The sequence below is a fragment of the Ciconia boyciana genome, chromosome 34 (genome assembly GCF_034638445.1).
Source record: "Ciconia boyciana chromosome 34, ASM3463844v1, whole genome shotgun sequence".
Lineage (NCBI taxonomy): Eukaryota > Metazoa > Chordata > Aves > Ciconiiformes > Ciconiidae > Ciconia > Ciconia boyciana.
Window position 1 is genome coordinate 1,029,846 of NC_132967.1, and position 14,836 is coordinate 1,044,681.

General features: G+C 66.7%; 2 protein-coding genes across 7 annotated transcripts; both read left to right on the top strand.

Annotated features, from left to right (window-relative positions):
- The first annotated feature begins 24 nt into the window (after window positions 1–24).
- Window positions 25–8,286, top strand: GRIPAP1 (GRIP1 associated protein 1). 6 transcript variants are annotated; one of them, XM_072848945.1, is made up of 22 exons: window positions 49–250; window positions 324–390; window positions 470–531; window positions 613–639; window positions 1,454–1,561; window positions 1,926–2,076; window positions 2,393–2,484; window positions 2,937–2,972; window positions 3,323–3,354; window positions 3,449–3,496; window positions 3,591–3,690; window positions 4,085–4,207; window positions 4,728–4,820; window positions 4,904–4,981; window positions 5,708–5,794; window positions 6,271–6,327; window positions 6,415–6,514; window positions 6,934–7,043; window positions 7,411–7,548; window positions 7,632–7,725; window positions 7,806–7,933; window positions 8,008–8,286. In XM_072848945.1, exons 1-22 carry the CDS (start codon window positions 209–211, stop codon window positions 8,068–8,070), a joined length of 1,836 nt encoding a protein of 611 aa, XP_072705046.1. In that variant the 5' UTR covers window positions 49–208; the 3' UTR covers window positions 8,071–8,286. The 6 variants fall into 6 exon arrangements, 2 of the variants coding, with proteins under 2 accessions (XP_072705046.1, XP_072705047.1); XM_072848946.1 differs by having other exon boundaries at window positions 59–250; window positions 4,115–4,207; XR_012040003.1 differs by lacking the exons at window positions 6,934–7,043; window positions 8,008–8,286 and having other exon boundaries at window positions 31–250; window positions 4,027–4,207; window positions 5,657–5,794.
- A 3-nt stretch (window positions 8,287–8,289) lies between these two features.
- TBC1D25 (TBC1 domain family member 25) lies at window positions 8,290–14,333 on the top strand. Its single transcript, XM_072848944.1, has 6 exons — window positions 8,290–8,768; window positions 9,164–9,273; window positions 9,353–9,504; window positions 9,724–9,845; window positions 10,121–10,324; window positions 10,409–14,333. The coding sequence occupies exons 1-6, from the start codon at window positions 8,685–8,687 to the stop codon at window positions 12,536–12,538; spliced, it is 2,802 nt and encodes a 933-aa protein (XP_072705045.1). The 5' UTR covers window positions 8,290–8,684; the 3' UTR covers window positions 12,539–14,333.
- The last annotated feature ends 503 nt before the right edge of the window (window positions 14,334–14,836 follow it).

The window sequence follows — 14,836 nt, forward strand, 5'->3', positions numbered from 1 at the left end:
TATAGCGGCCTACGGTGCCGGCAGGCCTGTACCGCCCGCCGCGCCGGAGCGGTCTCTACGGTCCCCGCAGGGCCCCTCTGCCCGCCGGGGAGGCCCCGAGCTCTATGGCCGCGGTGTGACACCACTTCCGCGTCTCTACGCCTCCTGCAGGCCCGCCAGAGCGTCCGCTTCCGGCCCCGCCCCGCGGGGGTCCTTCCGCGGCGCCAAGATGGCGCAGGCCCTCTCGGCCGAGGAGTTCCAGCGGATGCAGGTGGGGGCCGGGCCCAGGGCCGGGGCTCTCGGCCCGCCGCTGCCGCCCCGCTCATCCCGCTCCCCCCTCCCAGGCGCAGCTGCTGGAGCTGCGGACAGAGAACTACCGCCTCTCGGACGAGCTGCGGAAGAACGGCGCCGGTACGGGGGTGGGGTGGGATGGGGGGGCCCGGGGGGCGTGGCCCGGCCGCCGTCTCCCTGACGGCCCGTGTCCCGCCAGAGCTGTCAGGGCTGCGGCAGCGGGTGCAGGCGCTGGACAAGGACCTGGCCAAAGCCAACAAGGTGAGGGGATTCCCTGTCGTGGCTTCTCACCTGCCTGCCCTCCCTCCCCGCCTTGGTGTGACCCCCCTCGTTCTCTTGCAGGCCCTCAGTAAGAGTAAGAAGGCCCAGGTGGGTGCTGGGGGGGTGCAGGGGGGTCCCTGTGGGTACTGGGGGGCCCTGGTGGGTCCCTGTGGGTGCTCGGGGGTCCAGGGTGGTCCCTGTGGGTGCTGAGGGGGTCCGGAGGGGTCCTGGTGGGTCCCTGTGGGTGCTGGGGGGTCCTGGTGCGTCCCTGTGGGTGCTTGGGGGGTCCTCAGAGGTCTCTCTGGGTGCTGGCGAGTCTTGGGCGGGCCTCTGTAGGTGCTGGGGGGGTCTGGGGGATCCTGCGGGGTCTGTATAGGTGTTGGGGAGGTCTTGGGGCATCTCTAACAGTACTGGGGAGTTTCTGTAGATGTTGGGGTGCATCTTGGGGGTCTGTACCGGTGCTGGAGAAGAGTTGGGGGTCTCTGGAGATGCTGGGGGTTTGTGGGGGTGCTGGGGTCGCTAGAGACCCCAGTATCTCTTAGGGTACTAGGGAGATCATTGGACGTGCTGGGGGATCCTGGGGGCTCTCTAGGGGTGCTGGGGGGTCCCTGTGAGTGCTGGCAGGGTCCCTGTCGTGCCTACAAGGGTGCTGGGGGGCCTAGGGGGTCTCTAGGGGTGCTGAGTGGGTTTATGGGGATCCTCGGTGATCCCTGGGAAGTCTCTAGGGAGGCTGGGGGGGTCCCAAGAAATCTTGAAGGGCTCCTGGGTGAGTTCTGTGGGTCTCCATAGAATCCACGTAGGTGCTGGGGGGTGCTAGCGGTCGCTGGGCGGGGTGCTGTGGGGTCCGGGGCGTGTCTGTAGGGGGCCTGGGGGGAGTTCTGGGGGTCCCAGCCACAGGGTACTGGTGGTGGGGCCCCCCCAGGAGGTGGAGGCGCTGCTGGGGGAGACGCGGATGCTGCAGGGGAAGCTCCAGAGCCAGGAGGATGATTTCCGTCTCCAGAACAGCACCCTGTTGCGCGAGCTGGCCAAGGTGCTGGGCCCCCCAGGGACCCCAGTATCCCCCGTCCCATGTTCTCTGGGTCATTCCAGGGGTCCCTAATGCCACCCTGAGCTTCCTAGTGTCACCTTAGGGGTTCCTGATGTCATTCTGGGGGGTTCCGACTCACCGGGGGGGACCCAGAGGGTCCCTGGGTGTCCCCAGTGCCACTTTCAGGGGCTGGGGGGGGTCTTTTGGTGTCATTTTGGGGTCCCTGTGGGTGCCCAGTGTTACCACAGGGGCTCCCCGACCCCTTGTGGGGGGTCTTGGTGGTTTCTTTGGGTGCCATGGGGGTTCCCTGGTCCCGTGGTGGGGCCTGAGGGGTCTCATGGGTGCCTGACCTGGGAGGGGGTCCCAGCTGTGTGCGCAGATCGAGGGACTGGAGGAGGAGAACCGGCGGCTGCGGGATGGGGGGCCCCCAGGACCCCCCCGGGACCCCCTGGCCTCTGTGGAGCCCCCCCAGGATGGGGCTGCTGCTGACAGCGGGGCCCCCCTGGCCCCTATGGATGGTGAGGGGGTGCCTGGGGCAGGCTGTTGGGCTCTCTGGGGGCGTCTTTGGGGGTTTGAGGGTCCTTGGGGGTTTGGGAATGTTCTGGGATCTTCCCTGGGGGTATTGCAGTTCTGGAGATCTGGGGGGCTCCGTGGGGGGTTGGGTGTTTATATGGGACTTATCACTGTCTGTGGGCCAGTATGGACAGCTATGGGGTGGGATATGGGGTCTCTATGGGGCATAGGGCCCCCATCAGGTGGATATGGGGGTTCTGTGGGGCTGGGGGGTTTATGGGGCCCTGTGGGAGGCTGTGGGTCTCACCCCCACCCCCGCAGCCCCCCCGGAGCCCCTGAAGGAGCTGCGACCAGGAGAGGAGGGGGCCAGGGGCGACGCTTCCCCCAGGGAACCCCCAGCACCCAGTGTCCAGGTACGTTGTGGGGGGAGTATGGAGCGTATGGGGAGTTCGGGGTGTGCATAGGGGATTTGGGGGGCTAAAAGGTTCAGAGGTGTGGGGGAGGGCAGTTTTGGGGAAATACACGTGTGTGTGTGGAGTTTGGGGGGAAAAATGGATGTAATGGATGTGGGCAGAAATACAGATTTTGGGGCGGGGGGGTGGGTTCTGCGAGTCTATAGGGGATTGGGGAATTGTGAAAGAAAATGAAAGGTGCAGGGGGACGGATACCAGCTTTTGAGTCGATATAGCAAACGGAAACTTTGGTAGTAAGAATTTTGGGGAGATATATGTATAATAAAAAAGGAATTGAAAAGAAAAAAGATTTTGAGGGGGCAAAGGAGCGTGTAGGCATAGGAAACTAAGAAGCGTATAAGTGAAATATAGAGGAGCGGGGGGGTTCTGAGGGTCTCACGTAGTCTTTGCAGGCAGAGGTGGCCCAGCTGCAGGCAGAGGTGGCCAAGGTAAGGAGGGCGGGGGACTTCGGGGGCCCTAAGGAGGATTTGGGGGCATTTGGGACTGGGGGGGGGGCTCCCATGGGGGATTTGGAGTCCCAGAGGGATTTGGGGGCTCCTGGGGGACCTTCGTGGAGTCTGTGGGGATTTTTGGGGTCTGGGAGAGCTCAGAGGTGTCCTGGGGGCCTCAGGGGAGTCCCAGAGGGATTGGGAGGTGTCCAAGGGGTGTCCCAGGAGAATTTCTAGGAGGGGCTTGGGGGGGCATTTTGGGGGTGCTGGGGGCTCTCGGTGGGGTCTGGGAGCGTGGGAGGGGCTGTGTGTGCCTCGCCAATAGCGTTTTTGGTGTTCCTTCTTTTCAGCTGATGGAGAAACTGAGGAAAAAGCAGGAGAGGTGAGACAGCCCGGATGCTTGGGTTTTCTTTAGAGTACAACATTAGTTTTTCTGGTATTTTTTTTGCTTATTTTTATGGTTTTTTTTCCCTTAGTTTTCTCCAGTTGCAGGCGGAGAAGGAAACACTGCTCAGGGACAGTCGGTGGGTGGCCCCTGGGAGTCATGGGGTTGGTTCTGGGGTCCCCCCTGGATGCCTGGGACCCCCCCGGATGCCTGGGTCCCCCTGTGCACCCCAGGACAGAGGCAGAGGAGCTCCAGGCCCGGCGGGACGAGGAATTTCGGGAGCTCCAGGCCCGGAACCAGCGGCTGCAGCAGGAGCTGGAGGCCACGGCCCAGGTGGGGGCACCCAGGAGGGCACCCCTGGGCATTTGGGGCTCCTGGGGGGGGCACTTTGGGGTGCTGGTGGGGTTCTAAGGGTGCCCCATGGCACTGTGGGGGTCCTGGGGGGCTCCCTGGAAGAACTGAGGGGCACTTGTGTGTTGGGGGGCTCCTGGGGGTCACCCCTGGTGTCAGATCTCCTGGAGAGCACCGTGGGGTGCTGGAGAGGCACCCTATGACGCCAGGGCGGGGGAGTGGGTACAGCTCCTTATAGCCCCATAGGGACCTACAGAGTCTATACGGCCCCGTGTGGCAGCTGATGGCCCCAGGGCAGCCTTGTTTGGGTCTGGGCAGCCCTGGGCAGCCTGGAGCAGCTCTATACGGCCCCGGGCAGCGCTGCCGGACCCTATAGGGCCCTATAGAGCGCTGTGTGGGGCAGCAGGCGGAGGCGGGGCTACGGGAGCAGAGCAGGGCCCTGGCCCGGGAGCTGCAGGAGGCCCAGGCGCAGCGCGATGCCCTCGACGTCCAGCTCCAGGTGGGGCCGGGGGGGCTTGGGGGTCCCGCAGGGGCCGTCGGGCTCCCCAGGGGTTGGGTGTCCCTGGGGAGTGGTTTGGGGTCCCCTGGGGGTGTTGGGGTTCCCTTGGGGGGTTTGGGGTTCTGTTGGGGGTAGCTTAGGATGCCTGGGGAGGCTTTGAGGTCCCCAGTGTGCCTCTCGCCTTGTCCTAGGAGAGTTTTGGGGATCCATGGGTGGGTTTAGGGCTCCCTAAGGTGCCCTGACCTCATTCTTGGGGGGGTGGGGTTGGGGGTCCCCTGGGGGGATTAGGGGCCCCAAAGGTGCCCTGGTCCCAGCCTTGGGGGGATTAGGGGTCCCAGAGGTGCCCCGGCCCCATCCCTGGGGGGGGGGGGGGGGGGTCGGGGTCCCTGAAGTGCCCCTGGCCCTGTTCCTGGGGAGGTTTTTTGGTCCTGGGAGGACCTGGGGTCCCCGCGGGCCCTGGCTGCACCCCCGCTGTCCTGGGCTGCGTGTGCGAGGCGCGTGCCCGGCGGTGCGCCTGCAGGCGTGCGCGGAGGAGCGGGACGGGCTGCGGCGGCGGCTGGCGGAGGCGGAGGACGCCCGCGGGGAGAGCGAGCGGGGCTGGCGGCAGGCGCAGGTCAGCACCCTCCCGCCTCTGCCGTGCCCCCCCGGGGTGGGGTCCCCCCGCCCGCCCCGGCCCCACCCAGCCCGTCCCCCCAGGAGCAGCTGGAGCGGCAGGCGCAGGAGCACGCGGCGGCTTCCCGCGCCCACGCGGAGCAGCACCGGGCCGAGCTGGAGGTGAGCGCGCGGCTGTGGAGCGTCTCCCGGCGTGGGAGCTGCCCGGACCCCGAGGGGGCCGTGGGCACCGCTGCGGAGCTACGGGGAGCGTGGGAACGCCTATATCCCCGTAGCGATTGCTGTATCTCTATAGCAGCCGCAGGGGCCGTGGAGAGTCTTGGGGGGTTATTGGTGCTGTAGCGTTCACGTAAGTCGGCGGGGCATTATACGGAGCGTAGGATCCCCTGGGGCGTTACAGCCTTTATTGCAGCTCTGTAGAGGACGTCAGAATTCTTGGGGTACTGCAGAAACCATAAAAATCATTGTGCGTCTATAGGAACTTCGGGATGCTATAGGGTGCAGAGAAACTGGAGAGGCTGTATGGTTCTGTACAGAGCTATACGTATCTGACAATGTTATAGCAGCTATAGATATATTCTTCCCATTCTAACTGTTCAATAAAGGTTTCTAGAACGGTACAGGGACTGTGGCGTCCACCAGGTCATATAGGATCTATAGGGTCTCTAATGGCTTTTTAGAGACTGTAGAGACCCACAGGAACTGCAGGAGCTGCAGAGACCACGTGAACAGTTGTATTGAGCTACGGTTGCTGTAGGGACTCCACCAGACTTACAGAGTCTGTAGGGGCACCTGCGGTGCTATAGGACCCGTGCCCTCTCCCCCGTGGCCCTGTAGAGCCTATAGGTGCCAGGACTGGGTGTGACCCCCCCCCCCCGCTGTCCCCAGGGGCGCGTGGGGGAGCTGCAGGCGGCGCTGGGGGACGCCGAGCGGCAGCGGGAGCTGCAGGAGGCCGAGAGCCGGGCGCTGCACCAGGTACCCTCAAATCCACCCCCATGGGACCCCCAGAGCCCCCCTGTCCCCTAGAGCACCTTCCTGAGCCCACTGGCACCCCCTCACAGCCCCCCCGGGAACCCCAGATACCTCTATGGGATCCTCCCGCCTGCCTGGGACCACCAGAAATCTCCCTGGGACTGCCAGTTTCCCTATGGAGGGACCCTTGGATCCGCCCACCAGAGACCCTGAGATGCCCAAGTAGCCCCTGGAACCCCCAAATCCCCTCCCAGGGACCCCAAGCTTCTCTGGGACCCCTCACCAAATTCTCCCTGGCCCCCCACATTCCTCTGGGTTCCCTTTGAGCCCCCCCAAGACCCCCCCAGACTCCCCTCAGCACCTGCAAGTCCTCTCTGGGACCCCCAAATCCCCCCAGGACCCCCCAGATTCCCCTCAGCACACACAGCTCTTCTCTGGCACCCCCCCACATACCCCCCTGACCTCCTCTGTCCCCCCAGGAGCTGAAGGACGTCCGGGATGGGCAGCGCATCCTGGAGAAGAAGGGCAGCGCTGCGGTGAGGGGACCCCAGGGCGTGGGGGGGCACCGTGAGGCCAGGGTCCTGCGGGCAGGTCCTGACCCCCCCCGTTGTCCCCCTCTTCAGCTGAAGGACCTGAAGCGGCAGCTGCAGCTGGAGCGGCGCCGGGCCGACCGCCTGCAGGAGCGGCTGCAGGAGCTGCTGGCACCCACCCGTGCCCGCACTGGTCAGCCAGATGTGGGGTCCTCTGGCAGATTGGGGCGGGGGGGAGCTTCCAGGCACCGGGGTCCCCTTGAGGGGGCTCCTGGACGCCTGGGTCCCCTCGTGGGGGGGGGTGGTGGTCCTGCATCCGTGGGTTGGGGGTTACTGGGGTGTCTCAGTCTCCTGGTGGGATGAAAATGGATGCTGGGGGGGGTCTCCCAAATGTCTGGGTGCCCTGGGGGGGGAGCTCCTGGATCTCCGGGGAGGGGGTAACAGGGTCCCCTGGGGGGTGTGGGGTAAGGCGGGGTGCCCAGACCCCTGGGTCCCCTAGGGATGGGGTGCTGCAGTGGCACCCGGGCCCCCCTTTGCCCCCCTCCCCAGAGGGGCTTCCCCCGGGGCAGTGGACCCATCCCGGACGCCTGGGTCCCCTTTTTGCTCCCGCAGGGCTAGAGGAGCTGGGGCTGGAGGGGGGGTCCCCCGGGCGGGGGCCGGGGGGTGACAGCAGCAGCCTCTCCTCCCTGGGCCGCGATGGCTCCGCCCCTGGCAGCACCAAGGTGGGCGGGGCCTGGGGTGGGGGCAGGGCCTGAGGCGGGGGGCGGGGCTGCTCCCGGGGTGGGCTATGCAGAAACACCCAGGGTGGGGGTGGGGCCAGGCCGGGGGGGGGGGTGCTGGCTCTGGTTGGGGGGGGCTTGGGGGGCTTGTGGGGGATGGGGCTTTGGGGGTGGGGCTTTGGGGGTGGGTCAGGGTGTGGTTTTGGGGAGTGTGGCTTTCTGAAGGTTGGGTGGGGTCACAGCAAGGGACATGGATTTGTGGGTGGGGTGTAGGCGGAGGCTGGGGTGGGAGGTGGAGCTGTGTTGTGGGTGTGGCTTCAGCGAGGGGGTGTGGCCTCACCGTGGGTGCATCGCCCCTGCCCCCCTGCAGTCGGGCTCAGGCAGCCCCGGGGGGGGCAGCGGCGGTGGGGGGGTCCCCGGCGGGGGGGGCCTGTCCCCTGCGGAGGTGGCGGAGCTCTTCCAGCGCCTGGCCCAGAGCCAGCAGGAGCGCTGGCTGCTGGAGGAGAAGGTACTGGGCAGGACTGGGAGGGCCGGGGGGGGGGAGGCGTGCCAGGGGGGTCATCGGTGCCCCCTTCCCCAACCCCTGCCCAGGTGCGTCACCTGGAGGTGAGCAGCGCCTCGATGGCGGAGGACCTGTGCCGCAAAAGCGCCATCATCCAGAGCTTCGTGCGCGACAGCCGCCTGGGTGAGCCCTGGCCCCCTGTGCCCCCCACCCCCTCCCTTCCCCGCTCACCCCGGCTCCCTCTGCCCCCCCTCCCCCCCCAGAGGCGGCGGGCCCCCCCGGGCCCACCCGGCGGGGCACGGGGCCGGGCGAGGAGGGGCTGCGGGAGATGAACAAGAAGCTGCAGAACATGCTGGAGGAGCAGCTCACCAAGAACCTGCACCTAGGCCAGGTGGGCGGGGCCGCCGGCAACGGGGCGGGGCCGCCGGCAAGGGGCGGGGCCTCTGACCCCCCTTCTCTCCCCAGGACCTGGAGGCCCTGTCGCAGGAGCTGGCCCGGCTCAGCAAGGAGCGAGCGGCCCCGCCCTGAGGGGCGGGGCCTGGCCCCAGCCCCGCCCCTCCGTTCCAGGCTCCGCCTCCCCCCGCGGGCCCTGCCCGGCCTCCAGGGGCGTTGCCGCTTTAAGGGGACGTTGCTGCTTAGGGGACGTTGCCCCTTTAAGGAGGGCGTGGCCCCTTCAGGAAGGCGTTCCCCTCAGCGGGGGCCTGCATGCGCCCCGCCCCCCCAATAAACCCGATGTGAACCGCTGCCGCTTGCGTCATTGCCTCCGTTGGGGTGGGGTTGGGGGGCGCGGTGACATCACGGCGGCGCCCGCTGCGCCGCGCGCTGCCTCTGCCTGCTCTCCTGCCCACGCAGCAGCTACCTCCCCGCCCAGTGACGTCACTTCTGGGCGCTGACCCGGATGTTGTTGCCGCCGCCGCGGCCGCAGGACGGGGACGATCGCGGCGCCGCTCCGGATTCCCCCGCGCGCCCGCGCCTTCCACCGAGGGGGCGCAGCGTGACGTCAGGACGGTGACGTAACACCTTTCCCCCCCCCTGCTTTCCCGGTAGGGGGGCGGCGGCCGCACGAATTCTCTCCCCCCCCCACCCCCCCTCCCCGGTTGCCGTTCTGCGCCTGCGCGGAGCCCCCACGCCCCGCCCCCGCCATGGCGGCAGCGGGGGGCGGGGTCTGCCCGGGGGGCGGGACCGCGCTGGAGGACGAGTGCGAGGTGGTGCGCGTGCGCGTCAAGGTGAGGGGCGGGGCTGAGGGGGGCGGGGCTGCGGGCGGAGGGGCGGGGTCTCGCCGGAGGCGGTGCGCGTTGGTCTGAGGGGCGGAGCGCCACCTGGTGGGCGGAGCTATTTGTCGCGGGGGGCGTGGCTATCGGGCTACCGACCGCGGGGGGCGTGGCCAACCGCCGCCGGCGGGGGTGGGGTTGCCGCTGAAGGGGTCACATGGGGGGTGGTGGCCAATGAGGGCCGCGGAGGGCGGGGGCTGTGCGCTGAGGCGCCGTTGCTGCGGCGATGGGACGCAGCCGCCATTTTGGGTCGCTGTGAGGGGCCGGGCCGGAGGCGGGGCGGGAGCGGCTCCGGGGCTCCGGCCCGGCCCCCGGGTCCCCCCGCCGCGCCTGGCTGACGCTGCCCGCAGAAGACCGAGGGGCTGCTGCCGCCCGAGTTCCGCTCCTTCGCCGTCGACCCGCAGATCACTTCACTGGATGTGCTGCAGCACATCCTGGCCCGCGCCTTCGACCTCCAGGGGTGAGCCTCGGCCCCCCCTCGGCCGCCTGATCCCCTGAGGGCGGCCTCGGTCGCTGAGCGCTCCTTCACGTCCCCTCAGGAAGAAGAGCTTCTCCGTCAGCTTCGCGGCTCGCGACCCCCAGGGCCAGGAAACCTTCCTGCCGCTGCTGAGTGATGGGGACCTGGCAGCCGCCTTCGCCTGCGCCCGGCCCACTCTGCGCTTGCGCCTGGATGTCCGTCCCCCCGCTGAAAGTGAGTGGGGGTCCCCGAACAGAGGAGGGTGGTGGGACTCAGGCATTTGGGACAGCAAGGTAGGACCCGTGGGGCTCGGTGGAATCTCTTGACCCTGGCAGCGCCAGGGGGGTGGCTGGGGGGGGACCTTCGTGTCCAGCCCCTCTAGGGTGGGTGTCAGGAAGGGTATACAGGTTTTTGGGTGCCCAGTGGAGAGACCCAGGCATCGGGGTGCCACAGGTCCGCTGCTGGAGGACTGGGACATCATCAGCCCCCGAGAGGTGGCAGCAGCGGAGCCCCTCCCCGAGCGCCGCTCACTCCTGGCTGCGGCACTGCCCTTCACCCAGGCCCTGCTGGCACAGGTGAGTGGGACCTGGGCGTCTGGGGCAGCCCTGGGTTCCCCCACCCTGCTGAGACCTTGCGGAGTGCCTCCCGTGCTCTCTTGACCATCACACTTCCCTCCCAGTGCTTCCCAGTGCTTTTAGTTCTTCTCAGCAGCCTTTCTATGGCTCTAGTTGCCTTCTAGTCCTCAGCCAACGGCTCCTAGTGTCCTCCCAGTGCTCCCAATTTCCCCCTGCCATAGCTGCCTGTGCATCCAGCCCCCACCCAGTGCCGCTGGTGACCTGTTTCCCCACAGGTGGGCCGGACGTTGGCCCGGGCGCAGGCAGCCCTGGCATGGCCTGAGGGGTCCCCTCCCTCGCCGTCCCCCCCACCGCCCCCCTGTGCCCCCCTGAGCGACGCCGACCTCCGCACCTACCTGGGCCCTGGCGGGCGGCTGCTGCAGCCCCACAACCTGCGCCTCCACGTCTACCATGGCGGCGTCGAGCCGGGCCTGCGCAAGGTGGGTCTCCCCGGCTCCCCCCGCCCTCCCTGCGTCTGCCCGGGGTCCCTGACCCCCCCCCCCGCCGCATCTCCCCCCTCCCAGGTGGTCTGGCGGTACCTGCTGAACGTCTTCCCGGCGGGGCTGTCGGGGCAGGAGCGGCTGGCCCACTTGCGGCGCAAGGCAGGCGAGTATGCGGTGCTGAAGGCCCTGCTGGCCGCCCGGGCGGCCCCGGCCGAGCTGGCGCTGGTGGGGGCAGCTGTGCGCAAGGACGTGGTGCGCACCGACCGGGGGCACCCCTATTTCGGGGGCCCCGAGGAGGGGCACCCCCACCTGGCCGCCCTGCAGGCCCTGCTCACCACCTTCGCCCTGGGCCACCCGCGCCTCTCCTACTGCCAGGGCATGTCGGACGTGGCCGCCCCGCTGCTGGCCGTGCTGGACGATGAGGCCCAGGCCTTCCTCTGCTTCTGCGCCCTCATGCGCCGCCTTGGCCCCCGCTTCCGCCCCGGCGGCCGGGGGCTGGCCCGCGCCTTCGCCCACCTCCGGCGCCTCCTGCGCCGCGCCGACCCCCCTTTCTGGGCCTTCCTGGCCGCCCGTGGCGCCCACGACCTGCTCTTCTGCTACCGCTGGCTGCTGCTGGAGCTCAAGCGGGAGTTCGCCTTCGAGGACGCCCTGCGAGTGCTGGAGATCACCTGGAGCTCGCTGCCGCCCACCCCGCCCCCCCCTCCGGATGGCATCCCCCTCCTGGGTGCCCCCCTGGGGCCCCGCCGGGCCCGCCGAGGGCTGCGCGAGCGGCGCGGGCTGCGGCCCCGGCCCCCGCGCCGGCGGCGCCGGCAGCAGGAGGAGAGCGAGGCCCGTGCAGAGGCGGCTAGTGGTCGAGGTGGCCATGAGGCCTGCGGGGATGGCCAGGAGGGTCTCGGGAGCTCCACCGATGTCCAGGATGGCTCCAAAGGCTCTGCGGATGTCCCGGAGGCTCCTGTAAGCTCCGAAAATGACCTAGAGAAACCAAAGAGCTCCAGTGATGTTCAAGAGGGTCCCAAGAGCTCCAGGAACATCCTGGAGGGTCCTAAGAGCTTTGAGGGTGACGAAGAGGGTCTCAAGAGCTCCAGCAACGTCCAGGGTGGCTCCAAGAGCTCTGGGGGCGACCACGAAAAGCCTGAGGTCTTTGGGGACGTCCATCCTAGTCCTGATGGTTCCTGGAATGACCAAGAGGATCCGAAGATCTCCCAGGATGTCCGTGGCAGTGCCAACGTCCCTGGGGATGGCCAGGGTGGCCTTAAGGCCTCCGGGGAGGTCCAAGGTAGCGTGAAGGTCCCCAGGGATATCCGAGAGGATCCCGAAGTCTCCAGTAATGGTGGCCGAGAGCTTGATGGTCCCAGGGATGTTGGAGAAGACCTTGGTGTCTCTAAGAAGGTTGACCTAGACCCGGGTGTTGCCAAGAAGGTCAACAAAGGCGCCAACGCTCTCAAGGAGATTGGTGAACAACCAAACATCTACAAGGCACTTTGTGGAGATCCTGACGTCTCCAAGAAGGCTGGCAAACATCCCAGCGTTGGTGCTGACCCTGACGTCTCCAAGAAGAGTCGCGAAGCTCACAGTGTTTCTAAGAAGGTACGTGAAGATCTGAACGCCATGGAAAAGATTGGCGATGACCACGGTGTTTCTCAAAGGATTGGGGTGGATCCTGACACGGCTAAAGAGATCGGCGAAGACCTCAAAGAGATCAGCGAAGACCCCGCGATCCCCAGAGAGGTTGGTGACACCTTCAAAGAGGTTGGCAATGCCCCAAACTCCCCCAGAGAGATTGGTGAAGACTCCAAAGAGGTACGTGATGACCCCAGTGCGGGCCGGGAGGCTGCTGACGCCCCCGAGGACCCCTGGGGGGGTGGTTGGGCCTGGGAGGACTCATGCTCCTCTTCTTCCTCCTCCTCCTCTTCCTCCTCCTCATCTTCGGAGGAGGAGGTGGGTCTGGAGGACGACGGGGCGCCGCTGCCACCGCCAGAGGAGCTGGGGCAGGGGAACCCCTTCCTGCTCTTCCTGTGCCTGGCCATGCTGCTGGAGCAGCGGGAGGCCGTCATGGCGCGGGCGGGGGACTACAACGAGGTGGCCATGCACTTCGACCGCCTGGTGCGGCGCCACCACCTGCCCCGCGTCCTGCACCGCGCCAAGGGGCTCTTTGCCCGCTACCTGGAGGGCTGGGGGGGGGCACCCCCGGGGGGGCCTGCCACGGGCTAGGGGCACCAAGGAGCTGGGGGCGGGCCAGGGGCCCTGTCGGGACCCCGTGGGGACATGGGGGACAATGTGGGGACCCCATGGACACCACATGGGGACCTGTAGGTCCTCTCTGGGGACTCCTAGGCCACCACGGAGAGCCCTAGGTCAACATGGGGACCTGTAGGACAACGTGGGGACCCCATAGACACCATGTGGGGACCTGTAGGACAACGTGGGGACCCTATGGACACCACATGGGGACCTGTAGGTCCTCTCTGGGGACTCCTGGGCCACCACAGGGAGCCCTAGGTCAACATGGGAACCTGTAGGACAACGTGGGGACCCCACAGACACCACATGGGGACCTGTAGGTCCTCTCTGGGGACTCCTAGGCCACCATGGGGAGCCTTAGGTCAGCATGGGGACCCACAGGACAACGTGGGGACCCCATAGACACCATGTGGGGACCCGTAGGGCAATGTGGGGACCTGTAGGTTCTCTTTGAAGACCTCTAGGCCACCACAGGGAGCCCTAGGTCAACATGGGGACTTGTAGGACCACGTGGGGACCCCACAGACACCACGTGGGGACCCGCAGGACAATGTGGGGACCCCATAGACATCGCGGGGGACACATAGGTCCTCTTTGGGGAGCTGTAGGCCACCATGAGGACTCCTAGGTCAACGTGGGGACCTGTAGGGCACCATGGGGACTGTAGGTTCTCTTTGGGGACACAGAGGCCAATGTGGGGATCTATAGGGCAGGGTAGGGACCCTACAGACACCCCATGGGGACCCATAGGTCGCTTCTGGGTACCTGTAGAGCAGCATAGGGACCCCATAAATATCCCATAGGTCACCAAAGGGACCTACAGGCCAACATGGGGGCCCCATAGACACCCCTGGGGACCTATAGATCAACATAGGGACCCTGTAGCTCCCCCTTGGGGACCCCTTAGACTCCCGTAGGCACCAGATGGGGCCTCACGGACCCCCTGGAGACATATAGATCACCTGGAAGTCCATAGATCTCCATGGGGAGTCTGGAGACACCCCAGTATGAACCAGTACAGCCCAGTGCCTCCCCTCTGGGGTTCTACGTCACCTTGGGGCATCCAAGTATAGACCAGTATGAACCACTGCGACGTCCCAGCTGGGAACTCCTGGATCTGCGTTGCCTTGGGCCAGAATGGACCAGGAAAGGTCTGGGGGCCCAACTGGGAGCCCCACGTATGCATCGCCTTGGGTCGGAGCGGGATGGACGAGTACAGCATCCCAACTGGGATCACTGCATTGACATGGCCTTCAGCCATCCCAGCACGGACTAGTATGGACCAGTACGGCAGCCCAGCTGGGAGCTCTTCACCCACGTGGCCTCGCATCCTCCCAGTATGGACCAGCATGCACCGGTACAGCATCTCGCCTGGGATCTCTTCACCCACGTGGCCTTGCGTCTTCCCAGTATGGACCAGTACAGCATCTCGCCCAGGATCTCTTCACCCGCGTGGCCTTGTGTCCTCCCAGTATGGACCAGTACAGCATCTTGCCCGGGATCTCTTCACCCACGTGGCCTTGCTTTCTCCCAGTATGGACCAGTATGGACCGGTAGGGTGCCCTGACTGGGATCTTAATGCACATATGGGTTCTCCCAGTATGGACTACTGCATCCCAGTTCCTGCCCCCCTCCCCCCGCCGGGGTGCCTTCTCATCCCCCTCCTTATTTATTGCCCCCCTCCGCCCCTCCTGCGGGAGGGACCCCGGCGTCTGGGGATCTGTGAGGTGTCGAAGATGCGAATAAACCTGACGCCCATGACTCTCGTTTGGGGGCTCCCAGTATGGATTGGGAAGGAGTGTGGGGGTGTGGTTTGTACTGGGAAGGGTAATGGGGCTCCCAGTATGAACTGGGGGGTCTCCCAGTGTAGACTGGGGAAGGGTAAGGGGTGTCCCCATCCATACTGGAAAGGAATAGGGGCTCCCAGTATGGGCTGGGAAGGGGCTGGGGGCTCCCAGTGTGGACTAGGAAGGGCTTGCAGGTCCCAGTCCATACTAGGAAGGGGCTGCGGGTCCCAGTATGAACTGGGAAGGGGTCACAGTCTCCATTGCGGTGTGGGAAGTGGAGGTGCCCGGACGCCTGGGTCCCCAGCTTGGGCAGGGGTGGGGAGGGCCAGTACTGGGATCTTCCCAGTGTCCACCAAGGCCCTCCCAATATCCCCAGCTTCAGTCCCATCGCTGCCTGCATTGGCTGAGGCTGCTCCCAGTCCCTCCAGTTCCCCCCCATCCCTCCCAGTTCCCCCAGTCCCCTTCCAGTTCCTCCCAGTGC